General features: G+C 47.7%; 1 protein-coding gene across 4 annotated transcripts in view; it reads left to right on the top strand.

The window, feature by feature from the left end:
* Positions 1–23,209, top strand: part of CDK12 (cyclin dependent kinase 12) — a 71,127-nt gene that overhangs the window by 32,114 nt on the left and 15,804 nt on the right. For 2 of the 4 annotated variants that reach the window (XR_006575306.1, XR_006575305.1), the window contains exon 14: positions 19,174–19,310. Coding sequence is in view for 2 of the 4 variants with exons in the window: in XM_044999369.1 (XP_044855304.1) it covers positions 1,630–2,306 (677 nt within the window). In the remaining 2 variants the exon portion in view is untranslated. Of the gene's footprint in view, positions 1–1,629; positions 5,559–19,173; positions 19,311–23,209 lie in introns of those variants that run through there. The other 2 variants (XM_044999370.1, XM_044999369.1) reach the window with 2 other exon arrangements.

The raw sequence follows: 23,209 nt of genomic DNA, 5'->3' as shown, positions 1-23,209 counted from the left end.
TCTCCGGAGAACCTCTTTCAACCTTATTCACAGCTCCTCTCTGCAATACAGTTGAAGATCTTGCTTTTCAGTAATAGCAATCACTCCATCCAAATGCACACACCCATCAGAATTTAGTCATGATCATACTTTTGCCCCAGTACTGAAATATCATTAGGTTATTGTAAAACAGGGTCAAGTACAGTGCAACAGCTTGCATTATTATTATGAACTATTTGAAAAATGGGCACTGCCCCAAAAGAGTCTGTCTTGTCCTCTGGATTCTAACACAACCTAGTTTTGAAGTGCATTTAATAGTCAGAAAAGTTCACTTAAAAATGTTACTGGGAAGTGTGTGCTTTATGTTCTGGCCAAATCTGATCTGCTTTAAGTCAAAAGATGATTTTCTTAATTACCATTGTTGCAAACTCCACCAAGGCTTTGACTCTCAGGCTATGTCCTTGGTGCCTCTTATAGCATCACCAGTAATAACAAGAATCACCATTCAGCTGATCGTGTTGTTGACAATGAGCTCACGTTGAATCATACTCTTACGGCTGCGTTAGCTCTGCAAGCCTAACAAGAGTCAGAACTGGTTTTTTCAGTAAAGCCATCACGCTGACACCCAGACATCCAGGGAAGCAGATCTGTCCAATAGGAAATGGCCTTCTCTCTGTTGTGTTTTTTTTTAAAATGCATAGTCACTTTTCTGACTGTGACTGCGTTTTTACTGGGAATGGGATGGAACCCTTCACTGTTGTGATGTAAGAAAGCAGAACGCTTTGTTCTTACCACTAACTCAGTAGCAGCAGTAAATAGGCACCAGAGTTGTGACCATGACAATGTGCAAAAAATATTTTGTTCACAAAAGGGGATATCCTTTTGAAACAAACATCCTTATTAGTTCAACTCTAGGCAAAACAGAGCACGAAATAAACTGATTGTCCTTTTGTAACTGGCAATCTGCAAATCATGTGAAAATATCTTATACTTCTGAGTGTTTTATATATATATATATTTTTTAAAAGACTGTCCTTGTGCAAATTTATTTAAGCTGCTATAAAACAAACCAAGTAAGAAATATAATTCTTGTCACAAGCTTCCTAAGTAGTGAAGAAGGGAAATTCCGTTTTACTCTAAGGCTCGGATCTTGATCAAAACTTGTTCTTGATTTTTACACGGTGGGTTCATGCTTCATCAGCAAAATTGCATACAGTTAGTCCTGAGATACAGCTGCCAATAAGTGTATTAATAGAGCATTGAGGTCTTATGTCCTTTTGCAGCAGCAGGAGGTACTGCTTTCAAGGCACATGCTCTGTCACGTGATTTCGCATCTGTCTTTCTTTCCCTCTCTGCATTAGCCTTTGATCTAAAAGTAGGAATTGTGTTCACAGGTACCCATGTGTTAGGGCAGCTGTTCTTGATGAGCCAAGAATGTGGGCAGGTGGGGGAGTAAGAGCAGGGAAAAATGTTAATGAACCTGTACGCTTACCTTTCAAGGATGACCAGCTATAAAAACTCCGCCTCTTTCTCTGTCCATCCCAGAGAGCAGGCTGTCTCCCGTGGTGGGCTGTTTGTTTTCTGTAAATGTGTTGATATCTGTTAACATGTGATTTAAGATGTTGTTTAAAAGAAGTAACCCTTCCACAGCATGTCCTCCTCGCATTCTCCCACCAGAGAAGAGACCCCCTGAGCCCCCTGGACCACCACCACCACCGCCACCTCCTCTGTCTGAAGGAGATCTCTCCAGTGCAGCACAGGACTTGAACCCAGCCGTGACGGCTGCTCTGCTGCAGCTTTTTTCTCAGCAAGAGGCGGAGCCGCTAAGCCACACGACGCCCGATCACCAAGCCTTGAGATCTGCGGATTACGTCAGATCGCAGCCATCCAGGACTTACGGCACAGAGGGGTCGGAGGGGGGATTCAGTGCTGATGAGCGGAGTGCTGGCCAAACTTTAACAGAACCCTCTGCCCAGACTCTGGGGAAAAGCAGGACCTTTTTGGGCTCTGTGAGCCACCATGGGGAGGCGAGCAATTACCAGGGCACAGGATCTGTCCAGTTTCCAGGGGACCAGGACCTCCGTTTCACCAGAGTCCCCTTAGCGTTACATTCGGTTATTGGGCAGTCCTTTGTAAAAGCTGAGGGGAGCAACAACACACTGGTACACCCCGAGGCCAAAATTCAAAACTACAGCGAGCTGGGGCCAGGGACTGCTAGCTCCAGCGGGACAGGAACGGGTCACAACTGGGGCGTTTATGGAAAGGCCTATCGTGGGCCTAGCAGAGTGCCTCCAAGAGGGGGAAGGGGGAGAGGGGTTCCTTATTAAGAGACTTGAGTTTTGTGATGATCTCCTTCCCTCCCCTGCCTCTCAACCTTTAGTGAAATGAATTTTGGTTGGTTTTTTTTTATTTTTTTTTTGCCAGAGCGAGGTATTGTCTACATTTCGGCTACTGCAAAGCTCTGTGTTGTATTCCTTGCTCGCTAGGCCGCTAGCTGGTGCCCTCCAAAATACTGTAAGAGTCCTGACTGGGCATTTTGCTAGCCAAACTTCTCACTTGGTTAGTGACAATAATGGTGAGTTTTCTGCCTTAGGCTGCAGATGGTGGGGAATTGTTTAAAAAAGGAGGAAAAAATGGAAAAAGGAAATAAAAATGTTTTACTTGCCTGGCACTCGGGCTTCTCAGAAAGAGAACTACCTTGGTGTTCAGGCAGGACTCAGAGAGGGTCCGTTTCCCAAGGCAAATTTTTTTTTCAGTCTTTTTATTTAAAGTATTCATGGAATGGTGCCTAGATCACCTAGACTGGATTTGGAGAACCAGGATATGGCACTGGTTTGTATTACGAATTTTTATTTAGCATCCCTTCTTTCCACTAAGCTGCTGGGCACCCCCTCACTCCCCTCTTTCTTTTCAGGTCAGATCGTCTCTCAAAGTTTTACACTTGGGAGATCACAAGCTCAGTCTCGCTCCCTCCCAGATCCTAGGTTGTGTGTTTTGATGGCAGCCGTAGTGCACTGGCTTTTGAAAGGGCTCTTTGGGTTTTTTGTTTTTTTTTAATTATTATTATTATTCCTCCATACATTTGCAGTGGAAATGGTCTTTTTAGAAGCTCAAGAGCCTAAGAGAACTCCTAACTTTAAAACAACAGCAAGAAAAAACCTTTGTAATACTTCAGTTCTAAAACATTTTAAGATTTAAAGCAGAAATTTTCTGGTGGGGAAACTTTGCCAGCTGGGAGTGTCTTTTGTAAATGTCAGTCATGCTCTCAGGGCTGGCGGTGTGCGTGTCTGCTGTTTTAAACCAGGCTGGCAGCGTTTGAGTACTTCGAGGGTTAATGTATCATTTCTATATACATATATATTTTTGGTGTGGTCAAGAAAGTATTTACAATGGATTTTCTTCTCCTGCAGAACATTGCAATGTTGTCCATTTCAGTAAGGCTTCAAAACAAAACAAAACAAAAACAAATTAATAAAACAAGAATACACATTTTTGGGCTTTTTCTTCCAAGTGGGCTTTTCCGAAGGAAAACATACATCTAGTCTTTTAATTTTTAAAATGACAGTGTTGATGTGTAAAATCGATCAGAATCTGTATGGCCGTGAGACCTTCTGATCATTGCAAAAGGATTTCTTTCCTTGTTTTTAAAAATAAAAACCACACCCTCCCCCCAGCAGGTGGTGCATCGTGACCTGCAGGGAGAAAATCTGCCTTAAAAACACAGACAAGTGACTGTAGGGAAAAGCTTTCAAGAGGCAGGTGGAAGAAGGAGAGAGAATATATATTCTCCTGTAATATATACGAGTCCATTTGTGTGACAAAGCAAATTCTTATATTGTCGATTCAGCAAAGACTAGTAACACAGTTTGCAAAATTCCAAATGTAAATTTGTGGATTTTTTTCCAATTGCCAGTTCATGCCTAATGTGCAAAAATAGTACTGTAAAAATGCAGAGTGCACTAAATAAAACAGAATAACCCCTCCAGACATTTTATTTAAACATATATCTATATTTTTCTTTTCAACATGCAGCTGCCAGACATTCTGGCACATTTTTAGTTGTCCTGGCTCTTCCTCCCAAGCCTGTTTGAATTTTGGAAGAATTACGTTACAGTCCTGAGTCTGTGCAGGAAGCAGATGCATCCTTCTCTTTTATTTTTTATTTCCTTTCCACTTTTGTTACCAGTTTTCATCCACGGATTTGTCCGCCTCACCAGAAAGTTTTGTTCTTGGGGGGGATCGACTTGAATTCCTCTGACATGGCCCAATCTATGTGCTATTCGCTTTCTAACAGAACTGAATTCCAGGAGTTCTAGTCCAGAACCTCAGTCTTGTGAGCTGCTCCGTGTGACCAGACCTGTACTGACTTTATTTGAGCTTCTCGGTCTGTCTGGGTGGGGCAGCTCTCAAGATATGAGGGCATTATCTGTCTTGGCTTTTGTAGTGAAACTTGGCTCCAAAGGCTCTGAAAAGAAGCAATGCTGTGAACCCCAGCTTGTCCTGCCAGCGTCCCCATAAGTGTGACTAAAGAGAACAGCCATTCACGCTGTTTCTTTACACGTATTTGTGTTACGTACCATCAAAAGCTATTACATCGATTTTGTTTCTTTGATTGCATCAGTCAATAATAAATTATGCAGGATGCCCTAAAAACATGCTAGGGATCCCAAAGGCAGTGGTAATGTAAAAGTGGATTTTCATTCCCCTTTCAAGTCTGAATCTAAAAACTAGACAAAATCAGAATTTTTGTTTGTTTGTTTTTAAGTTTAAACACCCTCCCGCGCCCTATATGCACCTGATATTCAACCTGATCCAGCACCCTTCTATTTCAGTGAGCTTTGGGTCATGCCTTTGAATACCAGGGGATCTTGGTGGGAGGGGAAATGGTATTTGCTGTTCATCTGTTATCCTTTTAAACACGCTGAGCAAAGTTGGGCCGAATTAAATCTCTCATAGTTAGAATGAGAGTGGGGGAAAGTCACTGAGCTCCATCCAAAATGTGTTTACTTCATTGCACCACAAAGACATTAATTCCATTGCACCAGTGACTCTAGAACAGATGAGAGAAAGTGGCTGCATTTCTGATGAAGGGAGCATGTAGATGGAAGGGGCACAAGCCTCTGTATTTATGATCCTGGGGAAGGAGGGTGGTGGCATCTGTTTATTTTCTCCCTTTCATTAGCCGTAGCTGAATTTATCCTGAGGGGCTCTGTACGTAGAAGACTAAAGGATTTACAAAGAAAAAACAAATTGTATGTGATGATAAGCTGGTGGTACAGGTTACAGGCAACTCATTAGATTATCCACCCCTCTTTTTTTTCTTTCTTAATGTTAGATCATTTTTGGGTTTAACACCAATGTCTAAAAGCTGTAGCCACTGTGTTCCCCAGCAGAGAAGTGTCTGATACCAACACCTTATTGTACCTCTCCTGAGTTTCATTTTGAGACTGAGCGCGCCTTTTTTTGGTTGTACTTTTGTCTCTGTACAGATATTTTGTAATATATTAATTTTTTTCTTTTCAGTTTATAAAAATGGAAAGTGGAGATTGGAAAATTAAATATTTCCTGTTACTGTATTATCTTTTGCTCCAGTGCATTGAGTTATTACGCTCCTCGTTGTAGTTTTTAAAGCACATATGGTAACTTTTGCCTTTAAAGGATTCCCTTTTCCTACTTCCCCCATTCCCAACTGTAGCTTGATGCCGAGTGGCCAGATATACCGGTAAGTGGGTCTTATCTTAATGCTGGTTGGTGTGGGTGAATGGGATTTGCCATAATGCACCAACACATAATCCCAGCCTCTTAGATGTGTTGTTGAAATACCATAGTCAATTCATAAGTCCCAGGTAGTGTAGAGAAACCTTTTCAATTTAGTCAAGACCAGAGCCCCAGGAGTCTGTCAGCCTCCATGCTTCCCTGAATCTCCTTGTCTGTCGCTCAGAACTGTGGCTTTGAAGTGTTTGTTACCTATGCTCTTCTAATGCTCACTCTGGTTAGGTCTGTGGAGGACGGGCTCTGGACACGGGCTTTTCGCTTATTTGGGGAACACTTAAATCTTAGGTTTGTACAGGTGAAGGGGAAAATAAGGGGAGGACAAATCAGGAAAACCGAGTGAATGGTGGAAGGAAGGGAAGCAGTGGTGAAATAGAGGCCAAGCTAGGTCTGAGATGGAGGAGGAAAGACCACTGGGTGTATTGAGAGAATTATTTTAATACCACTGGGTGTGTATTGTGCACACCCAACTAGCAAACATGCCAAACCAGAGTGGACTTCCTGGGCCAAGGGGTTTAGGAACAAAGGGAAAAGTCCCTTCCGAAAGAGCTGCAGGAGAGCAGACAGTGAGAGTTACTGGCGTGTGGTCCAGAACAGGTCTGCCTCCTGAAGCATCTGAGAGGGAGGGAATGGGATTTGTGGCATGTTGCTGGGAAAAACCTTTTCCACGGTTTAAAAAAAAAAAGGGGGAGGGGGCATGAAGACACAGTGACGGAAACAACCCAGGAAGCTGCCAGAAGCCAGGTTGGTGTGACTAGGCAGGAGGTGATACGTAAAGAGGAGCTGAAGCCAGTGCAAGAATTTCAGGTGGGGAGACATGATTGGGCCATGAAGAAAGGTTGGAGGCATCAGCAAGCTGGAGGGAGGAGGAGAGAACAAGAGCATGGTCTGATATTTCAGTGCAGGGATCATGGTCTGGACACCTAGATGAGAAGGCAGCAACATGAATTGAAAAGGGCCTAAAAAGGGAGAACGAGGAAGGGGAGATGAAGGTGGGCCGGCTAGCTGGCTGGTGGTAGGGCTGAGAGGGGAAGAACAGGGAGCAGAGGGTGGAAGGGAACGCAGGGGTCTGAAACTAGGGCGTGGCAAAGAGTTGCTGAGAATCAGCAACAAGTGAAAGGGGTGGGAGTTACTGCAACAAGGGGAGAAAGGACGTGGAAAGGGGATGGAGGGAGAGGAGGCAAACCTGGCTCCTATCCCTCCCCTTCTGTGGGCGTGGCCTGAGCAACCCTCCCACTTCCCTGGGAGTGCCAGACTCTCAGTGTGTGTCTACACGGCATGTGTTCTTAACACGGGTTAGCTAACTTGGGTTAAAATAACAGGGAGGACATGGCAACAGCTTTTAACGTGGGTAGGCTTTAACTTGAGCTGCTAACCTGAGTGACGAGCCAAGTTGTGTCCTCGCTGCTATTGTAACCTGAGTTAAGAACACACTTTTTGCATTGAAGATGCAGCCTTAGTCAGATTTCCCAAAGATCTCAGCTGCCATCGGGCTGATTTTCCTGGCATCAGCACAGTGCCAAGCTGTCAGGGGTGAGTGTGGCTTATGCCTAGTAGGGAGACTTGTACCATTTGTTGCTAGTGTGCGCGGGCGGGTGCCATCCTTACTGCTATCCACCTGTCCCATCCCTTATGTTCAAAATTGTCCTTTCCACATGGCATGCTTCAGAAGGCAGCTTTTGCTCTGCACCCAACACCAGAACTGTGAGGCAAAGCATGCTGGGTATTGACTCATGCAAATCAAGCCATAGCATATCCACCTCCCACCCTGCTCCAAGCAGCCGCTAAAACCAGAGGATTCCCTTAGCCCTCTGCGATTTGCGTGCTCCACCCCTATGGAAACCTAAGGCCAAGCTGGCTGGATAGTCAACCCCATACTCTAAAGCTGAGGAATCCACCAGAACGGTGTCAGAATTTTTAACACTTGGCTCATTCCTCCAGGGTGAATTAAACTCATCCTTCCTGAGCCACCTTTGTCCTTGATGGGTGTGTGTAGCCTGAGACTCTCAACTGGGCCAGGTGATTTCCCTATTAGAATGTACTGTAGGGCTAAATCCTGCCCTGGGTAGAATCCGAGAGGGGAAGCTGGGTTGCTGTGTGCTCAGATCTGCCTGTGTCCAGTTCCTGTCTATCCAGGAGCTTAGATGGTCCTCATCCCACTGATGTTTGAGCGCCTTCCTGAGCTAGAGGTCTGCTCACCCATCTTGCTAGACTGGCATCTCTCAGGCATTCTCTGTCCTGCTGGCAGGGTGATGGATCATCAGGGCATTTCTGTCAGGAGCGTGCAAATAATCTAGCTCGCGCTGGACTCAAAGTCCCTAATCCTAGAGCCGGCCTGTTTTCTCCTGGCAGAGGCTTGGGTTGGTGTCCCCCTGCCTCTGATGCTTTTAAAAGAGATCAGTCTGTAGTGGGTGGATGGAGGGGAAAGAGGCAGCAGTAGAGATTCATGCTTTGCTGTCCACTTGGAAGCAGGGGCAAAGCTTAGGGATCTGCCCCTGTTGTGGTGACTTATTAGCAGGGCAGCTGGCCTGCTGCGTTGACTCCTCTGCCCTGCTGAGCCATCCCCAGGGCCATGTGGGGGCCTAGTCTGCAGGGTGTTGCCAAATCATGGCAACTGGGAGACTTTCCAGATTAAAAAGGGGCCCCTCCTCACCAAGTGGGCTGGTCTTCCACCACTGTGCCCCTCAGAAGATCCCTCCCTTGGCTTTTGAGCGCTTGGTTTGCAGAAGAGCGTAGGGAATGGAAGGGTTAGTTCTGCCTGAGTTTAGTCACTGCATCTTCAGGGCAGGCGGAGCAGGTTCTCCTCGGAAACCAGATTAAATACAAAGATTTGAGCGGGGAGAGTTAGAAACAAAAAAGTCGTATTTAACACCCCTACCCCCAAGAGAAGCCTGGGTATCACAGCATGACTTGGTGTGTCTCCACTGTTGGAAAGTGTGTAGGCAGAGATGGGTCCAGCAGGGGGAGTTAAGGACTCCAGGACAAACTTAGCTTTGATTCTCTCTTGCCTGGCCTGTAGGCTGAGATGATGTGATACCACTTTGATACCCCGGCTCCCGTCCCTTGGGCCTGGGTCCTGCATTTGCAGAGGGTCAGATGAGATGATCTCAGTGGGTCTCGTCTACCCATTGTGATGCTAGCTTCCTTCTTCGAGAGAAAGGGGGAGTTGGTAGAGCCCATAGGAGGATTACTCTGCATGTGTTGTGAATCTAATTGTTAGAGCAGCTGCCATGACCGTGAATGGACCCAGGGGAAGGGAAAAGGTGACGAACTAGATCAAACTGGATTTAGCACATTTTTATCTTCAAATCGACGCGACAGTCTGCAGACATGAAGACATTGAATAGTTTTGCCCAGAACCCTATGGCAATTGCCATGTTATCTTTGGCCGGATGCCCTTGCCAGCCTAGGCGCAGAGAGCAGTGGGCGAAGAGTTAATTCTCTAGCTGTTTCCTGTTCCCCTACACCTGCTCAGATATAAATGGAGGGAGTAATGAAGCAGGAGCCCTCATTAAGGATAATCGGGATTTAAGTGCTTCCACCAGGGAGCCTTAAAAAATCTAGCTTACTGGGATGCAGTGTAAAGGTTAGCCAGCAGATCGGTCAGCCTAGACCCTTAGAGACTCGTGTGTCTCGTTGCCTGATTGAGGACTCCTTTGCTTCCCTGTTTCTGCAAAACTCTTGGTAGCTGTAAAAAACCAGCTGAATTATAAGCCTGTGTGAGGGAAGTTCTATCTGCAAGACGTTTATTGTTGGACAGCCTTGGCAGGTTCCCAGCAGCATGCATTCGCTTAGCACAAATTACTTGTTACCTGGCCATGGGACATCACAGAAAGGATCTGCATGGACATCCATCACCCCCGATGTGACTGCCTCAGACTTGATTTATGTCTCTGCTGAATGAGTCTGGCAGATAGGTGCTTAATTGCGAAGAGTTAAAAGGCGTTTTGATACCATGTTTTAAAGGTTGGGATCAGGAAGATGCAGTTGGGCATCTTCGGTTCAGTCTTGCTTTGTTTGTTGTTGGAAGTTGAAAAGGTTTTTGTATGTAGCCGAAACCCTAATCCTACCTGTGGCCCAGCTATTCTGCCTTGCATATCAAGAGTAAAATTACCAACACAAGGCCTGAGGCTGTACTCCTTACTTAAGCAGAATTCCCACCAATTTTCAGTGGAAAACTTGTGTGAGGAAAGATGGCGGGATCCATGGCTGAGAATCGTGTTCTTCGTAGCTGATGATGGTCCTGATGGGTGAGAGAGAGAGAGATCTGAGGCTGATTTTTCCCAGTGCCACATTGGTTTGAGGATCTGATGTTTGTACTACAGAGGAAGATGGCTGTGTCAGTGGAATGGGGCAGGGAGCTGGAAGGTTTGAAATGCCTATTAACACCCTGATTGCAGGTTCCAATCCAGACAAGGTCCACTCCGGCCAGAAAGAGTTCTGTGCGGTTTGTTTGGTCTGGGTCTTTCAGATAATTCATCTGTTCCGCATGGTGGGACATCAAAGATTGTGGCACTTCTTGGGAGGGTAAGATTGAGACACATCCTAGATCATAATTTCTAGGGAGCGTTTGTGGGAAAGGACAGGTTGATGGTTCCATCAAAAGGGAAGCTCTAAGGCAGATGAAATTTGAGCACTGAGCTACTTTGTCCTGTTTAGTTGTCCGCCCCCCCTCCCCCCGCAATGTTTTGCATTTACCACCAAAAGGAGCTTTCTTCATTGTGGGTTTTGTACTAGTGTAAACTGCTGGATTGAGAGCTCCTGGTCGCAGAACAGGCAGCCGCAGTGCAAGCTATCCCGCCATTGTACCTACTGCCTACCTGGCTCTCCTCTAAGGTGAGGGGAGGTGTTTCCTGGGCTCCTTCAATCCTAGCCTACTTTACCAATGAAAAGGCCCAGAGCTGCTGGTTCGTCCCGGTTGGGGGGGAGGGGTGGCCCTTCTTTAAATCATGAGCTTGATGGAGCAGGAATGGCCCCTTCTTTGTGAAGTACCTGGCGTGTTGTGGACACTGCTGCAAATGCATACAGTTGGAGAACCCGGTTTCACAAAGTGGGCCCTAAACCGCAGCAAATTGGGACTTAATCTTCATTTACCTGGGCCAGGGGTGGCTCTAGACATTTCGCCGCCCCAAGCAGGGTGGCATGCCGCGGGGGGTGCTCTGCCGGTCGCCGGGAGGGCGGCAGGCGGCGCCAGTGGACCTCCCGCAGGCGTGCCTTGGAGGGTCTGCTGGTCCCGTGGCTTTGGTGGACCTCCCACAGGCGTGTCTGCGGAGGGTCCACTGGTCCTGCGGCTCCACCGAAGCCGTGGGACCAGCGGACCCTCCACAGGCACGCCTGCGGGAGGTCCACTGGAGCCGCCTGCTGCACTCCCGGCGACCTGCAGAGCACCCCCTGCGGCATGCCGCCCCAAGCACGCGCTTGGCGTGCTGAGGCCTGGAGCCACCCCTGACCTGGGCCAGTTCTGTGCTAGTGCCCTGTGGGGAAGGCTCTGGAACCATTCACCAATACCCCCAGGAGAAAGTACTCTGTATTTGGGGTCTAAGCTGGGTTCACCTCAAGATTGCTCTCCCGCTTAAGAACTCTCAGTAGTAGTAGTAGATTTGAACAATTAAAAGTGACTCGGGAATGATTATGTTTAAAGGGCCTGTACACTTCTTTGCTGCTTTCTGATGTGTGAGGAAGACTGCAGGCCTTGGCTTGTTTGTTAACCTGTCAGAAGTCAACCTACTACCTAGCACTTGTATTGCTTCTGAAATACAACCCTGGTCCCCTGAGTCCCAACCTAGTACCTTATCCGCTACATTAGGACTGTCAAATCATATCATCATCCCTTTTGCTGGAGGACTTTTAGGATGACTGGTGTTTCAGGAGACATCTTAACCCTTACCGGCGGGGGTGAGGCGTCCTCACCAAAGAGATTTCCTTCCACGGGTTTGGACTAAGCCAGTGTTCACCAAAACTGAGCCGTTAGCCAGCCAAAGATCAGCCCACTGCTCTGCCAGTCCTGGCCTAACGGAATACATTTGAAATGCTTTTTAAGGTACTTTATTTTTGCCACTTCTGTTGCCCTTCCCTGTCCTCCCATCCCACACAACAGCGGTCCCGCTTCCGCAGGTTGTCTCATGTTGGGGGAAAAATCAGATCTGTAACTCCCCCCCTGGAAATAGCAATGCTAAAACTTGTAGTGTAGCCAAGGCTCAGATGGATTTCCTACCATCTCATCTAAGCCTGCTAAATCCCCTGACTGCTCTCTCTGCTGACTCTTCCCGCTGTTGATTGCACTGGGGAGAACTGGTGTCTGATTTTCTCCCTAATGTAGCTAATACTCTGTTCATTCACCCCTTTACAGATGCCTTCCCCAGCACTTAGCCTAGTGAGGAACCCTCAGTGTAGGTCACAGGGTTTCTCCTGTCAAATACTCCTGCTCTCATTCAAACAGGCTTCACCAGGACTTCAAGAGAGACAATTAACTAGGGAGGTGGTCCCTCTAAAAGGGGTCGGGGGAAGCGGCAGTTGCTGTATTTGCCCCAAGTCTCCCTGCCAATTACGGTTTTACAATCACATTTTCCTAGCTTCTGTGAAAGACCCATGCAAACACCTTGGGAAACTGACTACATGGGCACCCGGGAAACTGACTAGACTCAAAGCACTGTCAAGTGTGCACAGTAAACAAACTGGAAAAGTAAATGTCATTTTTCCTGGCTCTTTGTTACAGGAATGGAAGGGAGGAGGAGGGTTACAAGTAACAATCGTTTTTTTTTTTTTTTTAAATCCAGACAGACGTATGGTTTGACTGTCCCTTTATCTTGAGACTGTAGGTTCATAACTGGGGCTGCTTTTGCAGTTTTTGTATGGGACCAATGAACTGCTGGGCCCAAATTTAACATAATGGTAAAACCTGGCGTCTTTGTAACAAAAAGAAGTAAAACCCCCTGGAAAGTAAGACCCATCCTGGAAGGCTTATTTTAAATATCCCATTACCGCTCTAGTTTGCAGTCAAGGGTGTTTTCTGCCTCTTGCTGGTGCAATATGTTCTAACGCACGATGCCTTGAACATCTCGTTTATTTATACTCTGGTAGCACCTAGAGATCCCAGTTGCACTGGGTGCTGTACAGACAGCAGAGAGAGACATGCCCTGCCCCACAGAGCTTACAGTCAAACTGATTAGAGTCCTACTTATTTTATTGGCCCCCAAAATTTAAAGGTCCCATGTTTCCTACCCTTTCTGCTTTTTCCTCAGGGCCGATCCAACGGCAAACCTTTCTGCTGTGTCGTAGATGCCCGAGGTTGATTTAGTCTCATCCTGTTCCCCAAGCAATAAAGCATCTCCGACTTCTTATTAATTAGATTGGGTTTAAGGAGGGGGAAGGAGGTTAAATCTTCAATGCTTTGGGTCGCCTTCCTGAAGGATCCTGTTAGCAGATTCCTATGAACAATGGTAATTGTCGTCATGCTCAGTCCTTCCCCTTTAAAACTTCTCCCTCCTCGCCTTAAGCAGATCTGAGCAAGGCCTGCGGGAGCCTTCAGTGGCCCATTACAGCTGTGATTTGCTGCGAGCCAAAAGGCTCCTCTCTCTGTCTCCTGCAGTGATGTAGGCCTTGGCAACCCCGGGCTTCGTTCCCATCCGTCTCGTCACGCCGTCAGTGTCGCTAGAGCGCAGCGCTGCTTCGTGTATCTCCCCAGTGCGGTGTCAAAGTGGCTTTTAAAGCCGGCTGCTTGCGTCGTATCTGTGGGGCTGTGCTGTTAATGCCAGAGTGAAAACTTCCAACGCTGACCGTAACTCCCCCTTTCCCCACCACCTATGTCCACTGTTCCCCTTTCACCGGTGGGCCTGTTGGTACCTTTCCTCTCCCAGCTGAGATCCCCATATCCTCCTGCCTATTCTTCCCAAACCCATTGGCAGTAGAGGTACCAAAGCTGGGTTGAATGTTTCTCATGCACATCTTAGAATTCCCATACGAGATCAACGCAATGGCCCCTCCCACCCAGTGTCTTGTGCTCCATACCAGAAGGTGCAAGAAATCTTGCAGTAGGCGGTTATGGAGTAATCTGCTGGTTGTAGAGATTTCTTCCTAATTTCAGGCACTTAGTGATTGGCTCTGCCCTAATACAGGGACAGTCCAAAACTCTTGGTTACTTTTAACATCTTTCCTCCGGCTACTCTTGTTCTCCAGAAAGATGGCTGGTCCCTTCTGGAGTCCTGCTAAACTCTTGGCTGCAATGACATCATGGGGCAATGAGTTCCACAGACTAGCTATGCCCTCGCTGCTCCCTAGATGAGGCAGAGTGAGCATACAGATCCTGCTCTCTTGGTCTGACTAGAATGGTGCCAACACAGCTGGAATCTGGTTATTGTACATGTCGGCAGGCTCCTGTTTTCCCTCCTTGTCTAGTTAAGATCATGTTTCCGTTTGGTTAAAACAGTACTGTGCAATCCTGCTGGTTTAAGATCCAAAGCAGAGGGTAATGGCATTAAATGCCTTAGCTCTGCTCCAAGAAAAGCCTCTTGCCTACGCTTCCGGCTAGATCATTTCTATTCTATCTGATGATTGCACTCTGTGTTCTTGGCACTGTGTGTGCATAGAAGGAGCGAATAGTCCCTTCTACTCTGAATCAGATCTGATATGTAAGTTGAAGGTCCAGAATTCAAGTGGTTCAGCCACAGGTGGTTGTTTGCAGACTAATGGTGTGGGTGTGTGGGGGTGTGTGTGTACATGCACAATTTGCAGTCCTAATATTTTCATGAATCAAATTCAGAAATCCCACCTTTTATGTATTTTTAAGACTTTGGTTCAGTGCGGTACAGTGAAACTTTAGATTCCTGGTCATGAAATCAAGAAGGCACTGTTATGATTGCAGGCCATAGATTAGTAACCAATGGCACCTTTCAGGGTGCGTCTACTGCAGGTGCCCTGCTTCTCAGAGACTGGATGATGATCCAATTCTTTATAGCAGAAAGGTCTGGCCCATCTTGATCAGCCCATGTTGCAGGGTGGGACATTGGTCGTGGAACTGAGCCCCTGGGCCAAGCTATGGTGATCACTGGCCCAGAACAGCTCTCTGGTTAGGAGACAACTTAAGGTTCATTACATTTATAGCCTGTTGGCCGATAAAGGCCATTCCTGGCTCTGTCCTCACTGGTCCCTGCCATTCTCAGTAATTACAGCTGTCTGATCACTGCTTTCTTTTGCACGCTCTGTGATCGCAATCTTGCAGTCCGTGGCCTAGTCTTTAATAGAGCTGGTTGAGTTTTCTTTTTTCCCCTCCTGGACAATGGTAACTTTTTTTGTTCAGCAAAAATTTGGAAACACAAACACTTCAGTTGACACTCTAAATATTTTGATGTGGATCTGGTTCTAGGGTGCCTCATGGGAGTTGTAGTTCAAATGCCCTATGCTCCCACTCTCCTCTAGAGGCCAGGCTACCTGGTTGGACTACATCTCCCATGAGCTCTCCCCTTGGAGAGGTAAAAACAGTGTGTCATGGAAATCCCTGGCCGTGGTCATTATGGGAGACATCCACTTGGGAACCCTACCCCAGATAGGAGAATGGGGACTTTTAGGCAACTGCCCTATAACTCCCATGAGGCCATCAGCGGCATATCCAAATTGAAATACTTCAGTTTGGGGGGGAAATGGTTTTCGATGAAAAACAGATGTTTCTGCAGAAAGTGGGTACTTGTTAATGCTGGCATCCCGTCCTTTCCAGCCAGAGGACAGGACGTCCCCAAGTTACAGCGAATCAGGTGGGATAGCTGAGGCACGATTCAGCTTATCTAGCTGCCTGAATGTGTGCTGGCAAGGGGAGGCAGGATCCACTACAGCGGATTGTGTTTGATGGGTTTGCACCTCAAGTATTATAGCTCCCACTGTACTTCGAGGCGCCATTGCAGCCAGTTAGCTGGGCATTTTAGTAGCCAAATTAGAGACCTGCAAAGGATTTGTTTTTACCTGGGGTTGTGCCCTTTATTTTGCTGCTTAATGGTGTAAACTTGACAGCCTGAAACTGTTTAAAAAGAAATAAAAATCTTTTTTTAACCTTAAAACTATTAGCAATGTCACCTCTGACTTTGTTGGCGAACTCATCAGAGGGTCCCTGAGGAGGTTTTGTTGACTTTAATGGAATAATGGGCGTTCTTTAGTAAAGGCTTCTTTTCTCCAAAATGTTAACAGGCCATTTGAATCAATAGCTATTGACCGATACAAACCAACCCGCCCACCCAATAGTCTGACTGCAAATGTCTTCCCCGGCCAATGGCTCAGCTGTCACTGGCTTGGTTCTCATGATGTCGTCATGGTGCTAAGTCTTCAGTCCGGAGAGAGACACTCAGTTCAGACAAGCCTTGAATTTCTACTGTGGGGAAAAAAAGCAGGGAGAAAACCCTTAACAATAAAAAGAGAGATAAAGAACCCTTCAGTGCTTCTCTTCCTGGCCTAAAGAGGCAAAAAAAGAGGGCACCGGCTTACTTTTCATCCCACCTCCTCTTCAGGTCACGTCTACAGTAACTCGTAACATTTTCAAAAGCACTTAAGAATCATTTGCGAAGTGACTGAGGCTTTCAATGAGACTTAAGTGCCAATGGGATTTAGGCTCCTAAATTTGACCCATTGTCTACACGGTGATTCTAGCCCCAGTACAACCGAGTTAAAAGCTGTGGTGTGGACAACACGTCACCACTGTCTCGACACCAGGCTGAGAAGCCTTGGACAGAGAATGAATTCTACTCCAGAAACCACCATGTGGTTGTGGCATGTTTCTTTTACTGTGTCTGGGTGGGGGAAAATGTGTGGGCCACATGCTAACCCCATGTTGTAAGATCCCTGGGTTAGAACTTGCGTTTCTAACATGATAATATCCACACGGGCAAGTAAAAACAGCTGTGGTGGCCACGCATTTCAAAGGTGTTTGGGGGGAGGGGGGGCTGACTTGAGACCTCTTCGAAACTCTCTGATTTTCCAGAGGGTGGGTACTGAGCACCTTCTGAGAATCAGGCCCCTTTAAAGAAGTCTCGAGGGGGGCCCCTGAAATTACTAGCCACTTCTGAAAATCTTGCCCATTTTCGCATGGTGGATGGAGGTGGCCGAAGCCTAAGTAGACACAGCTAGTTCCCATCCATGTTGCACACGTGGAACAAGAATGGGGAGGGGTATGGAACAGTTTCCATACAAGGAGACACTAAACAGATGGGACTGTTCAGCTTAGAAGAGAGCCGACCCAGGGGTGGGGGGAGGGATGTAATGGGGGTTTTTAAGATCAGGAATGGGGTGGAGAAAGTGACTAGGGAAGTATTATTTATCTTTTCACATAACACAAGAGTCAGGATCACCCAATGAAATGAATAGGCAGCAGGGTTACAACCAACAAAGGGAAGTGTCACTTCACACAACGCACAGTCAACCTGTGGAACTCCTTGCCAGGGGATGTTGCAAAGGCCAAAAGTATAACTGGGTACAAAAAATGAATTGGTTAAGTTCGTGGAGGATAGATCCATCAGTGGCCATTGGCCAAAATGCTCAGGGACATGATCCCATGCTCTGGGTGTCCCTAAACCTCTGACTGCTGGGCGCTGGGAATGGGTGACAGAGGATGGATCACTTGATATTTACCTGTTCTGTTCATTCCCTCTGGGGCACCTGGCATTGGCCACTGTTGGAAGACAGAGACACTGGGCTGGATGGACCATTGGTCTGACCCAGTATGGCTGTTCTCATGTTAACAAGGATGAAACCAGGTCCCTAGCTTGCTGATGGTCATGAGGTCTGTTTAGCAGGGGAGGAAGAGCTGGCTAATGGGGTCTCAGCTCAGATTTCTAGTTGCGAGGCTTTGAAGGAGTCAGTGGCACATCCTTTGCAGCTGCTGTTTGGCTGCAGATTAACCCTTTGCAGTAATTCTGGTGCACAGGCCCTGATTCTGCAAACTGCATATGCACATGCTCAACTCGGCCCCTTGGGCAGCTCCATGGACATTACAGTTAAGCAAGTGGGTGCCTTTGGGCTGCTGTAGCTATGGCGAGGTTGAATATTTCCTGAATGAGGAGTTAGAGATGCCCTAATGTGTGTTTCTAAAAAGTCAGCTTTTTAAAGCCTCAATGGATGTAGCGGTGTGGTACAGTGGATTGGGTGCTGGCTGGGACTCTGGAGACCTGGGTTCTGTTCCTGGCTCAGCTGTTGGCCTCCTGGGTGGCCTCTTGGGCAAGTCACTTCCCCAATCCTTGCCTCAGTTTCTTCATCTGTAAAATGGGGATAATGAAACTGCTCCCTTTTGTGCAGTGCTTTGAGATCTACTGATGACAAATGCTATATAATAGTGAGGGGTGGTTGTTATTAAATGTCAGACACGGTCTATACAAAAATAAATCCCGTCACCCATGCACGTGAATTGATGCTTGAGAAGAAAAAGCAAGTGGGGGGAAAAGGAAACGGAGCAAAACATTGAAATCAAAGCGGACAGGGCCTGCGTCTCTTGACTGCATTGTGTACGGCACGCAGCCCAACAGGGCCTTGCTTCTGAAAAGTGGCTGTTGGAGGCTGCTGTAATACAAATAATAATACCCAAGTGGTGGTTGGAAATCAGTGCGAGCTGCCTCATTGGTCTTGCAGTTTCCAGCAAAGTTATTTTTAAACACCTGTTGCTCTTTCACTGAATGCCATGACTCTGGGTGCTGCTGCTTTAGGTACTGATGGGAAAGAGGAAGGAAGGGGGGTTAGTAGCTAGAGCAGGAGAATAGGCAGCAGGATTCCTAGGTTCTGTTCCCGGCTCTGCTAGTGACTCACTCAGTGACTTGTGCCTCAGTTTCCCTACCTGTGAAATGTTTCACGAGACTGACCCGCCTTTTGTAAAGTTCTTTGAGATCCTCTGTGAAAGCTGCTAGAGAAGGGCTAATGCTCATTACGCCTCTCCCTCTTCTCTGCTGCCTTAACATGGAGACACCACACTTCTTGTTATAAAATGTCGACAAGGCAGCTGGGCCGTTTAAATCTCTGCTAGGCTTTTTCTTGACTTGGGCTACAGTAAAAGCAATGGTAGCCAGCCATGGGCTGTTCCTCGGGACTTTCTCTGCACCCTGCTGTGTTGCACTAACTTGTGCGGTGCCTCTCAGAGCAGACGGGAAGGGGGTTTTCCACAGACTGTCTAAAGAACTCCCCTTTTTGTTTGACGTTCAGTACATGCGAGCAAATATCATATCCAGTGAACACGCTGGAGAAAGGTAGTCTGTGCTAAATTGCTGTTGTTTAGTATGTTTTACTGTAGTAGCTCCAGGGAGCCTCACTGCTGGACCAGGACTCTTGTGCTAGGAACAGATTCAACACCCTCTGCCTTTTAACAGAGGCTTGAATCACCTCCCTTCGGGGATGGCCAGGCTCTCTCTTCAGCCCCTTCCTTCAATACACCCTCATGTCTAGTCTTCTTCTTTGTTCTAGGTCGAGTGCTGGCACGTCTCTTAGCAGCTGATGCCTGACTGGAGTCTGCGTTTAGCCAACGCCCGTCTGAGAGTCCCTGCTCATTGTGGAGGGTGATGGTCCCATGGCACCTTGGCATCTTTAAGCCTTCTTCCTTCGTAAGTAACCAATGGTCGAGGAGCTGCACCAATCCCAGCTGCAAGGGCTGGCTGCAAACGGTCCTGTTGTGATGGGGTTTTGTGTATCTGCTAACTGGGGGCGGGGGTTGTGCTAGGAAGAGGGAACGCTCAAGGCAGGTGAGGAATGGTTTAGAACAATCTATAAAGGCAGAAAGGAAATGAGATGCCCCATAGCCAACCTGCACTGGATAAAGTCTAGCATGCTTATAAAGTGTCCTCCCACTGGTAGCTGCTTCCCAGTGGATAACAGCCTCCTACTGCTACCAGCTAATGTTGTTGTTTGTTTTGTGGCAGCACCGGGGAGCCCTGGTTGTGGCTCCCATTGTAGGGTGTAGGGCTGCTAGTTGTGTAATTGGAAAACCAGCGCGATTCAGAGACCGATATGTACCGAGCTCTGAAGACAGCACGATAGAGCATGTTTTGTAAATGGTAGGAATGTAAAACGTAGAGCGGGAGATGGAGTGGAACGCTACGTTGTATTACCCTGTTCAGCCAGGAGAAGGTACCATGTGTAACATACCTGAGCTGCTAATCGCAAGAGCTAGCGGTGAACTGAAGACACATTTCTAGTGTCTCTCTCTGGGATAGAAGCTCTGTAGCCAATCCCTATCTGGAGATGTGGCAAAGCTGAAGTTCTCTGGGGCGCCGAAAGTGGCATGTTCATGAGTGATCCTGCAACCTTTGTTGCTGCTTTCCTTGTTTCCGCCCTCCTCCGGGTGCCTTTACTTCTGACACCATGTCATGTCCCTCTTGCACACGGTAGGCTGCAGGGCTGCTACTCACAGGTCAGACTCTTGTACTGGATGTGGACTGGCTGCAGAGTCTGGATCCAGATCAGGGCGCTGTGGCTCTGGGCTCACCGTAACGGGAAGCCAATGGGCAGGCTGTGGCCATAGGAAACTGTTCGCAGCTACTCCCTAATCCGCTCCCCGCAGCAGGTGTTGCGTTATTCTGAACAGTGGGCTGGAGTATTGGCTGCAAAACAAACATGGACAAAACATCCAGGATCCAAGTTAATGGCTGCAGGTGGTCAGCCACCTGTCCTTTGTGGATCCAACCTAATTTATTGATCCATTTCCAGACACTGAGGATACACTCATGCTAAGCCCGGGCTTTGACTCGGGTTTGAGCCCGAGCCCAAGCCCTCTTCTGTCCACACACGAGACAGCAAGCACTCAGGACCCAGCTGCGAGACCTGGGTCCTGCAATTATAAATCCAGGTTTTACAATGCAGGGTAGATGCTCAAGCCACGGGCATAGAAACACCATGTCCCCAAGCCCGGGCCCCACAGACCTGGGTATACAGTGCAGTGTAGACGAAGGGCTTGGAATTACTCAGTAATGCCTGCCGTATGTGGAAGCATGAAATAGCCACCAGATGTCGCTCTCAGCACAGTGACCGTGTAGCACTGTGGTCAGGATTTCCTAACGAGCACATTTAAAGTTAACTAAAGTTAGTCTGTCGCTTTAAATTTTCGCAGTTATGGTTCGCCATCCAGATACTATTTATCTCTGCGTTACAGGTTTCCGCTGTAATGACCTGTTTCCTTCCAAATCTGCTACCGCCTTTGCTTAAGTGTTTTGAAAAAGAATTGTCCTCTCAAATGGATGCTTGCTGCTGCATTTGATGCAAAAAGCCGTGGAATTCTCCATTAATAATAATACATAACTCTTATCTAGTGTTTTTCATCTCCAGCTCTTCAAGTTTTTTGCCACAGCAGATCAGTGTTGTTATCCCTCCATTTTACAGAGGGGGAAACTGAGGCACAGGTAGGGTAGTGACTTGCCCAAGGTTGCACAGGAAGTCAGTGGCAGAGCTATAAATAAAACCCAGGTGTCCTGACTCCCAGTCCAGTGCTCTATCCAGTGGGCTGCAACGCTTGGTGGCATGTTCTAGGCCTGGCACTTGTTTATTAAAACTGATATCATGTGGCAGGCAGAGTCTTTATTTTTCCCTGTTTTGTTTTTTTTTAAGAATAGTTTGGGTGACACTGGACTAGAGTTGATCTTGTGAATACGTCACTGGACTGGGGTTCTAGACCTCAAAATTCAAACCCCAGCTCTGTCCTGCTCCCTTGTGGGACACTGGGCAAGTCACGCCATCCCTTTGGGCCTCAGTTTCCCCCACCTGCAAAATGGGGAGAATGACAGTTCCCTGCCTCACGATGGGGGTGGGAGGGGAGGGGGATTTGCAAAAATAAATGCTTTCATGTGTGCCAGCTGGTGGGATCCTGCAGCGGCAGGGGCTGTGTGAACACCCAAAGGATTTCAAAGCCACCGGAATGCTGCTGGTTTCAAAGTGCAGCTCAGATGCTGACATGATTAGGTTGAGTTGTTTGGCTCAGGAGAGCAGGTTAAAAAATAGAGCAGGAAAGGGAATAATCCAAGAACGCAGGATCTATATCAACCTATTTAATGTACAATACGCGCCCTCCGTATCCTGTGGGGTGTGTTCTGCGTATGCTAGGTGACCTAGCTCTGATACAGAGCCCATCAGCTAGAAGTGTGTGTGTGTGTGAATCAAATGGGTGGGTGGGGGGGAGAAAATTGGTCCTAAACACTGTTGCCAATGCTCGTGCTTTTCTTGTAATATTTGCAGGTTTTCTCAAAGCCCCAGAGTCCCTGGTTTAGGTGCGAATCTCGGCTTTCAAATACAAAGCAAATTTCTAGTCTTCATGGGTCAGAGAAATCTCAAAAAAGTGAATTCTTGGCTCAGACACCAGAAGGCCAAGGAAGAATCCCAAATGTGTGATTTGTTTAAAAACAACAACAAAACCTCCCGATGTTTGTCGGTCTGTTGATAGTTTGGGGCCTGACTCATGCTTTTTGAATGCTGCTTTAACGCCGCAGGGCTTGTGATTTCAAATATCTTTGCCCAGACGCTAGTCTGAGAGGTTTGCAACCCCTCTAGCTCTCTATGGGTCACCCGTCACCCCTTCCAGCCCTGCTAGCTTCCAGCAGTTGGTAAGTTATTTTCTACTTGGACCAGAACTCAACGATGGAAGATACTGTTCCTCCAACGACGCTCAGGACTCTGGTGCGTGTGTCTGTCCTGCTGTGTTTCTCTGTGGAGGATCCAGTCTCTCTTCTGGCCACACGAGGGCACTGCAAACCAGTAAACCCCCCCCCCGCCCCCCTTCCCACACACATGCCGGTTGGGTTGGAATCTCTTAGGCAGCTGTGCATCCTAACAAGAGACCTCCTTTCCCAGCCCTCTCCCACGTGCTGTGCCTTGGGGAGAGCGACCTGCTGTCAAAGCTTCCAGCCGTGTGGGACCTGGGTTTCCGTTCCCCGCTGCCCGCTTGTCCTGGCGTTTCACGCTCGGCCTCCGGAAGAGATGGGCTTGGCTTCCGCACAATGAATTTTGGCCCCTTGGCTCTCGTGAGCCGCGTGGGACTAGGGAGGCCGCTAGGGTGGTGGCCGCCTGGGGAAGGTGGTTGGTGAATGGGGAGGGGAAGTGGGTGCCCAAAGAGGCTTCTGTGCAGGATCTAGCACATGGCAGTTCCAGGGAAAAGCCCTTGCAACCTGCATGAGCCGGGCTGCCAGTGGCGATCAGGAAGGTGCTTGGCCTTCGCGTAGGGATGAGACAGTAGGAACTTGTGCTTAAGGCCCTGGATCAGGGCTCCGGAGAGCTGAGTTTAATTTCATGCTCTGCCACAGACTCCCTGTGTACCATGAGCATGTCACTTAGCCCCTCTGGGATACTACAGTGCTGGGGCCCAGATGAGCCCCGAAGATAGGCAGCGACAGGCCGTAGTCTGGTGATCTTCTGGGCTCTCTCTGCTCATGGGACCATTCCGCGCGGAGAAGATATGTGTTATCCGTGCTCAGAGCTATGCCACACTCCTCTCTGCAGGAGTTAACTGGCTTTGTGCTCG

The sequence above is a fragment of the Mauremys mutica genome, chromosome 25 (assembly GCF_020497125.1).
Source record: "Mauremys mutica isolate MM-2020 ecotype Southern chromosome 25, ASM2049712v1, whole genome shotgun sequence".
Lineage (NCBI taxonomy): Eukaryota > Metazoa > Chordata > Testudines > Geoemydidae > Mauremys > Mauremys mutica.
This window is presented reverse-complemented; position numbering and strand designations above follow the sequence as displayed.